The sequence below is a fragment of the Heptranchias perlo genome, chromosome 39 (assembly GCF_035084215.1).
Source record: "Heptranchias perlo isolate sHepPer1 chromosome 39, sHepPer1.hap1, whole genome shotgun sequence".
NCBI lineage: Eukaryota > Metazoa > Chordata > Chondrichthyes > Hexanchiformes > Hexanchidae > Heptranchias > Heptranchias perlo.
In genome coordinates, this window is record NC_090363.1 from 335311 (window position 1) to 344220 (window position 8910).

General features: G+C 50.7%; 1 protein-coding gene across 1 annotated transcript in view; it reads left to right on the plus strand.

Annotated features, from left to right (window-relative positions):
- LOC137305033 (cell surface A33 antigen-like) overlaps positions 1-8656 on the plus strand; it is a 55998-nt gene extending 47342 nt beyond the window's left edge. Inside the window, exons 4-6 of the mRNA XM_067973799.1 lie at positions 3440-3556; positions 3696-3797; positions 8061-8656. Coding sequence (XP_067829900.1) covers positions 3440-3556; positions 3696-3797; positions 8061-8122 — 281 coding nt within the window. The 3' untranslated portion in view covers positions 8123-8656. The remainder of the gene's footprint in view (positions 1-3439; positions 3557-3695; positions 3798-8060) is intronic.
- The last annotated feature ends 254 nt before the right edge of the window (positions 8657-8910 follow it).

Here is an 8910-nt window from a genome sequence, read left to right on the forward strand (position 1 = left end):
ATCTTATGAGGAAAGGTTGGACAAGTTGGGCCTGTATACATTGGAGTTTAGGAGAATGAGAGGTGATCTTATTGAAACATATAAGATCCTGAGGGGACTAGAAGGGGTAGATGCTTCCCATTGTGGGAGAGACTCGAACTGGGGGACCCAGTTTAAAAATAAGGGGTCTCCCATTTAAGACGGAGATGAGGAGAAATGTTTTCTCTGAGGGTCGTGAGTCTGTGGAACTCCCTTCCCCAGAGACTGGTGGAGGCAGGGTCATTAAATATTTTTAAGGCAGAGTTAAACAGATTCCTGATTAACAAGGGAGTGAAAGGTTTTGGTAGGTAGACGGGAAAGTAGGGTTGAGGTCGCAATCAGATCAGCCATGACCTTATCAAATGGCAGAGCAGGCTCGAGGGGCCGAATGGCCTACTCCTGCTCTTAATTTGTACATTCATTTGTTCGTATGTTCTCCGACCCCGTTGGTGATTGAAACTAGTTCAGGAGATCACTCTGGCCCTGATAATTCTATGGAGTACATTACCTATCTTTTATAAGTGGTGATCTCCACCCCAGGCAGAAACAGGTCCAGCTCTCGCTTGAAGGAATTCAGCGAATTGGCGTCCACCGCACGAGCCGGCAGTGTGAACCAGAGACCCACTATTGTCAGGGAATATAGCAACCTCCTGACATCTAACCTCCATCTGGCCTTGTCCAACTTAACATTGTGACCCCGGTCCTCCCTGACCTATTTAACATAGTGACCCCGGTCCTCCCTGACCTATTTAACATAGTGACCCCGGTCCTCCCTGACCTATTTAACATAGTGACCCCGGTCCTCCCTGACCTATTTAACATTGTGACCCCGGTCCTCCCTGACCTATTTAACATAGTGACCCCGGTCCTCCCTGACCTATTTAACATAGTGACCCCGGTCCTCCCTGACCTATTTAACATAGTGACCCCGGTCCTCCCTGACCTATTTAACATTGTGACCCCGGTCCTCCCTGACCTATTTAACATTGTGACCCCGGTCCTCCCTGACCTATTTAACATAGTGACCCCGGTCCTCCCTGACCTATTTAACATTGTGACCCCGGTCCTCCCTGACCTATTTAACATAGTGACCCCGGTCCTCCCTGACCTATTTAACATAGTGACCCCGGTCCTCCCTGACCTATTTAACATAGTGACCCCGGTCCTCCCTGACCTATTTAACATTGTGACCCCGGTCCTCCCTGACCTATTTAACATTGTGACCCCGGTCCTCCCTGACCTATTTAACATAGTGACCCCGGTCCTCCCTGACCTATTTAACATAGTGACCCCGGTCCTCCCTGACCTATTTAACATTGTGACCCCGGTCCTCCCTGACCTATTTAACATCGTGACCCCGGTCCTCCCTGACCTATTTAACATCGTGACCCCGGTCCTCCCTGACCTATTTAACATCGTGACCCCGGTCCTCCCTGACCTATTTAACATAGTAACCCCGGTCCTCCCTGACCTATTTAACATTGTGACCCCGGTCCTCCCTGACCTATTTAACATTGTGACCCCGGTCCTCCCTGACCTATTTAACATTGTGACCCCGGTCCTCCCTGACCTATTTAACATCGTGACCCCGGTCCTCCCTGACCTATTTAACATCGTGACCCCGGTCCTCCCTGACCTATTTAACATCGTGACCCCGGTCCTCCCTGACCTATTTAACATAGTAACCCCGGTCCTCCCTGACCTATTTAACATTGTGACCCCGGTCCTCCCTGACCTATTTAACATTGTGACCCCGGTCCTCCCTGACCTATTTAACATTGTGACCCCGGTCCTCCCTGACCTATTTAACATCGTGACCCCGGTCCTCCCTGACCTATTTAACATCGTGACCCCGGTCCTCCCTGACCTATTTAACATCGTGACCCCGGTCCTCCCTGACCTATTTAACATAGTGACCCCGGTCCTCCCTGACCTATTTAACATCGTGACCCCGGTCCTCCCTGACCTATTTAACATCGTGACCCCGGTCCTCCCTGACCTATTTAATTGGAACAACCTGTCAACTCGAACACAATCTATTCCTTTCTGTGCTAATCCCACTTCCTGTTGTCTCCACATAGCCCTGTATCTTCCTGCGCTTCAAATGTTTACTTAATCTTTCCTTAGAGATGCAACGCTGTCTCCCTGACCAGTGTCTAAGGCTGAACCAGACCATTCACAACCTTAGCATCCTATTTGACCCTGAGATGAGCTTCCACTCCATCACCAAGACTGCCTACTCCACCTCAGTAACATCGCCCGTCTCCGCCCCTGCCTCAGCTCATCCGCTGCTGAAACCCTCATCCGTGCCTTTGTTACATTTCGTTCACCTGAGGAAGGAGGAAGTCTCCGAAAGCTTGTGAATTTAAAATAAAATTGCTGGACTATAACTTGGTGTTGTAAAATTGTTTACATTTGTTACCTCCAGTCTCGACTATTCCAATGGTCTCCTGGCCGGCCTCCCATCTTCCACCCTATATAAACTTGAGCTCACCCAAAACTCTGCTGCTCATATCCTAACTCACACCAAGTGCCATTCACCCATCACCCCCTGTGCTCGCTGACCTACATTGGCTCCCGGTCCAGGCACACCTCGATTTTAAAATTCTCAACTTTGTTTTCAAATCCCTCCGTGGCCTCGCCCCTTCCTATCTCTGTAACCTCCTCCAGCACCACAAAACCCTCCGAGATCTCTACATTCCTCCAATTCTTGCCTCTTGTCCATCCCTGATTTTAATCGCCCCACCACAGGCGGCCGTGCCTTCAGCTGCCTAGACCTTAAGCTCTGGAATTCCATCCCCCTCTCTCAACCTCTCCTCCTTTAAGATGCTCCTTAAAACCTGCCTCTTTGACTGAGCTTTTGGTCACCTGTCCTAATATCTCCTTACGTGGCTCGGTGTGAAATTTTGCTTGATAATCGCTCCTGTGAAGCGCCTTGGGACGCTCAACTACATTAAAGGCACTATATAAATGCAAGCTGTTGTTGCCTCAACCACTTCCTGTGCAAAGAGTGCCTTGTTCCAACAACCCTCTGTGTAAAGATATTTCTGCTAATCCCCCTCCTTGGGCTCTGTGATAATTTTAAATTAATGACCCCTCGTATTTCCTTTATCAAAACTTTCATAATTTTAAAAACGTCCTCCTAACATCCTTTACTCCAGTGGAGGTAGTCCCAGTATCTCGAGTCTCTTCCTCCTGAGGATCACCCTGGTGAATCTGCGCAGTAAACTCATCAAGGACTTGCCGCCCTCTTCCCAGTGAGTGGTCGCTGTCCAATGGAAGGCTGAAGGAAGGCAGGGGACATGTTTGGAAGTAGTGTTGGCTGCATGTAGTTTCTCATATAGGTATATAGATATTAAAAGCTTCTGTCTTCTACCATATCTTGGAACTGAAGTAAATTTACTTCAGATCTCTGTTTCAGGAATACAGTTTCTCCATAAACGCATTCTTGTCACATCTGTCGTTGCTCTGGTCAGTATGGCGATGTCATTTGCTGCAATTGCCTTCATCATCTTCTTTGGCCTAAAGAAATACAAAGGTACTGCTTGCATTTTCAGTTCATGTTGTTTATCACTGCTTTACTCACTTTCATATATTTCAATTTGAAACTTGATAAATTTAGATGTTCCAGTGATTCAACCGGATTTAATTTCCTTTTCCTTTGTTTGTATTCATAGCTCCGAAATACCAAATGCGGCTCACCATTGCTTTTCTGTGCATTGAAATGAAATGCTACGTATGTTTATTGGTTGCTTCCGTACTGTGTGTCTTTGATGGAGGTAGGTGCTCTCTTTTGTCTATTTCAATGTCACTCATCAGATGCCAAACTCCTGTTTGTACCTGTCCTAACCCAAATATCTGTCAGGACAGCTGGTTTCAGAAATATACCTGCTTCGGAGTCGAGTCCAGGCCCCAGTTTGGGAGTCGAGTCCAGGCCAAAGGGCTTTACAGCCAATCAAGTGCTTTTGAAATGTAGTCACTGTTATAATGTAGGAAACGTGACTGCCAATTTGCGCACAGTAAGATCCCACAAACAGGAATGTCATAATGACCAGATCAAATATTTTAGTGATGTTGGTTGAGAGATAAATATTTGCACCAGGTCACCGGGGAGAACTCCCATGCTCTTCCTCTAATCGTGCCATGGGATCTTTTACATCCACTTGAGAGGGCAGACAGGGCCTCGGTTCAACATCTCATTCAAAAAACCTCCAACAGTGCAGCGCTCCCTCAGTACTGCCCCTCCGACAGTGCAGCGCTCCCTCAGTACTGCCCCTCCGACAATGCAGCGCTCCCTCAGTACTGCCCCTCCGACAGTGCAGCGCTCCCTCAGTACTGCCCCTCCGACAGTGCAGCGCTCCCTCAGTACTGCCCCTCCGACAGTGCAGCGCTCCCTCAGTACTGCCCCTCCGACAGTGCAGCGCTCCCTCAGTACTGCCCCTCCGACAGTGCAGCGCTCCCTCAGTACTGCCCCTCCGACAGTGCAGCGCTCCCTCAGTGCTGCCCCTCCGACAGTGCAGCGCTCCCTCAGTACTGACCCTCCGACAGTGCAGCGCTCCCTCAGTGCTGCCCCTCCGACAGTGCAGCGCTCCCTCAGTGCTGACCCTCCGACAGTGCAGCGCTCCCTCAGTGCTGCCCCTCCGACAGTGCAGCGCTCCCTCAGTGCTGCCCCTCCGACAGTGCAGCGCTCCCTCAGTACTGACCCTCCGACAGTGCAGCGCTCCCTCAGTACTGACCCTCCGACAGTGCAGCGCTCCCTCAGTACTGACCCTCCGACAGTGCAGCGCTCCCTCAGTACTGACCCTCCGACAGTGCAGCGCTCCCTCAGTACTGACCCTCCGACAGTGCAGCGCTCCCTCAGTACTGACCCTCCGACAGTGCAGCGCTCCCTCAGTACTGACCCTCCGACAGTGCAGCGCTCCCTCAGTACTGACCCTCCGACAGTGCAGCGCTCCCTCAGTACTGACCCTCCGACAGTGCAGCGCTCCCTCAGTACTGACCCTCCGACAGTGCAGCGCTCCCTCAGTACTGACCCTCCGACAGTGCAGCGCTCCCTCAGTACTGACCCTCCGACAGTGCAGCGCTCCCTCAGTACTGACCCTCCGACAGTGCAGCGCTCCCTCAGTACTGACCCTCCGACAGTGCAGCGCTCCCTCAGTACTGACCCTCCGACAGTGCAGCGCTCCCTCAGTACTGACCCTCCGACAGTGCAGCGCTCCCTCAGTACTGACCCTCCGACAGTGCAGCGCTCCCTCAGTACTGACCCTCCGACAGTGCAGCGCTCCCTCAGTACTGACCCTCCGACAGTGCAGCGCTCCCTCAGTACTGACCCTCCGACAGTGCAGCGCTCCCTCAGTACTGACCCTCCGACAGTGCAGCGCTCCCTCAGTACTGACCCTCCGACAGTGCAGCGCTCCCTCAGTACTGACCCTCCGACAGTGCAGCGCTCCCTCAGTACTGACCCTCCGACAGTGCAGCGCTCCCTCAGTGCTGCCCCTCCGACAGTGCAGCGCTCCCTCAGTGCTGACCCTCCGACAGTGCAGCGCTCCCTCAGTGCTGCCCCTCCGACAGTGCAGCGCTCCCTCAGTGCTGCCCCTCCGACAGTGCAGCGCTCCCTCAGTGCTGACCCTCCGACAGTGCAGCGCTCCCTCAGTACTGACCCTCCGACAGTGCAGCGCTCCCTCAGTACTGACCCTCCGACAGTGCAGCGCTCCCTCAGTACTGACCCTCCGACAGTGCAGCGCTCCCTCAGTACTGACCCTCCGACAGTGCAGCGCTCCCTCAGTACTGACCCTCCGACAGTGCAGCGCTCCCTCAGTACTGACCCTCCGACAGTGCAGCGCTCCCTCAGTACTGACCCTCCGACAGTGCAGCGCTCCCTCAGTACTGACCCTCCGACAGTGCAGCGCTCCCTCAGTACTGCACTGAGAGTTTCAGCCTGGATTATGTGCTGAAGTTTCTGGATTGGGACTTGAACCCACGACCTGCTGACTCAGAGGGGAGTGTGCTATCCACTGAGCCACGGCCAACACAACTAACTTGGGGGAGGCAGCCATAGGAGGAGGAGCCGTGAGCTGCCTGTTTTCTCTCAAAAGATCATTATTTTTGACGGAAATGTTTTAATTTGAGTGACATGGCCTGTTGCTTTGCCATGTCGGAGCACTTGTACAGACCCTCCTCATCATTCCCCCAGGTCCACTCACCAACCTACAGACACTGACAGGCAGTTCCTGTGTCCAGCATCAGAAGAGGAGAAATATGAAGGCAGTAGGTCATGGTCCCAATGAGTTCTCCACTCCACCAACCCAGAGCTGCCCAAAGATCTGTAGGAGTGTGGAGAGATCAAAAGTTTGGGCCAGTCAGTGAATGAAATGAACTGAAGTTAGTTCTTTCTTTCTCCAAGTTATGTTCAGGCAGTTACTTCTTTCTCTAATATTTCTGCCCTTGCTGATCATCTGAAAGTAACAACAACTGGGTTATAGAGGCTTGCAGTCCATTCCTACTGCTTTCTCTTGACCTATTTGAGTTTTCACAGCTCAGCTGAGCTCTGTTCTGTTCACAGACAATCTCTTGCATGTGTACTTCTAGCAGGTTCAATTGGATGTGCTATCTGGGGCAGAGACCGAACCAATTTCCTCACAGCCCGGGAGCACAGATTAACTGATGAGCTACCCAGGATCAGCCAGTGCAATATGGAGCAGGGATAAAACCTGCGACCTCCATGTTATGTGTAGCTCAGGATCACACCAAGGCTTTAAAAATATCTAATAGATCTCCTATAGCAGATACAAACAGAATCCACAAGTAAATAGTGCCTGCCTCACTCCTGGCAGGTAGACAAATAAAGCAACATGTGACTGTTAAGTACCTTAAGTTTACCTAAGTAAATACATTAGTGCAAGGAAAGTGCTGCATTTACATGAACAACAAATAACTCTGTGCTTATTAGGCTTGTCAATTAATCGCAGTTAACTTCTGCAATTAACACGTTAATTTTTTTGAGATTAATTAATCGCAGAAGTTTACAGGGAGAATACCTAGTTAGGAATTTTCAGTATTGCCTTGACACAGTGGCCGAGAAATTCATTAAGGCCCGTTTTCGGGCCCAAAATGGTTGCTGCACTACGGGCGCGCGTCAGAGGCTCAAAGCACAACCAAAATTGGGCCTCAGGCCTTATCTTAATATTTTTGGCAAGCTGCGAGTCTGCCTGGCCTCCAGTGTCAGCTCACCAGCCTCCGCAGATCCAGTTTGGACTGGCTGCCACACTGGCAGAGGCACTCGGGCAGGTCCTGGGTGGGATGGAGGAGAATGGGAGAGGGGCGAATGTGGGCCAGCAGCAACCCGCAGTAGTGCTAATAAGAACATAAGAAATAGGAGCAGGAGTAGGACATACGGCCCCTCGAGCCTGCTCCGCCATTCAATCAGATCATGGCCGATCTCCACTTTCCCGCCCTATCCCCATATCCGTTGATTCCCCGAGAGACCAAAAATCTATCTGTCTCAGCCTTGAATATAGTCATGATGTGGAGATGCCGGTGATGGACTGGGGTGGACAAATGTAAGGAGTCTTACAACACCAGGTTATAGTCCAACAGCTTTATTTAAAATCACAAGCTAACGGTCAGAACCCAAAGACAGAGAGAGAGAGAGAGAGAGAAGCATCCGAAAGGAAGAGAAAGAGAGAGAATGTCCAGTTGTATTAAAAACAGATAACTTTTTTTCGCTGGTGGGGTTACGTGTAGCGTGACATGAACCCAAGATCCCAGTTGAGGCCGTCCTCATGGGTGCGGAACTTGGCTATCAATTTCTGCTCGACGATTTTGCGTTGTCGTGTGTCTCGAAGGCCGCCTTGGAGAACGCTGACCCGAAGATCGGTGGCTGAATGTCTGTAGTGTTCCTGGTTGTCCAGTTGTCGGTATGCTTCTTTGCAATAGTCCGTTCTGTTCTGTATGACGATGGCTCCTCGAGAGGACACCACCCACCAGGTACATGGTTCATACTCCTGTGACTCGGCCAACGTTGTCTACCTCATACGTTGCAGGAAAGGATGCCCCGGAGCATGGTACATTGGCGAGACCATGCAGACACTGCGACAACGGATGAACGGACACCGCGCAACAGTCGGGGAACACTTCAGCAGTCAAGGACATTCAGCCTCCGATCTTCGGGTAAGCGATCTCCAAGGCGGCATTCGAGACACACGACAATGCAAAATCGTCGAGCAGAAATTGATAGCCAAGTTCCGCACCCATGAGGACGGCCTCAACCGGGATCTTGGGTTCATGTCACGCTACACGTAACCCCACCAGCGAAAAAAAGTTATCTGTTTTTAATACAACTGGTCATTCTCTCTCTTTCTCTTCCTTTCGGATGTTTCTCTCTCTCTCTCTCTCTCTCTCTGTCTTTGGGTTCTGACCGTTTGTATATTCAGTAGTCTTGTATGTAATGTCTCTCTGTCTGAACACTATTCAACTCCTTTGATTGCCTTGATAACGGGCAGTTGGAAAGATTATCTGTAATCACCAGGCATTGTTCTCTGACTATATATGCGGTACCTTTCATGGAATCCCACACTCACCTGACGAAGGAGAAAGCCTCCGAAAGCTTGTGATTTTAAATAAAGCTGTTGGACTATAACCTGGTGTTGTAAGACTTCTTACATTTGAATATAGTCAACTGCTCAGCATCCACAGCCCTCTGGGGTAGAGAATTCCAAAGATTCACCACCCTCTGAGTGAAGAAATTCCTCCTCATCTCAGTCTTAAATGGCCGATCCCTTATCCTGAGACTATGCCCCCTGGCTCTAGACTCTCCAGCCAGGGGAAACAGCCTTTCAGCCTGTTAAGCCCCTTCAGAATCTTATATGTTTCAATGAGATCACCTCTCATTCT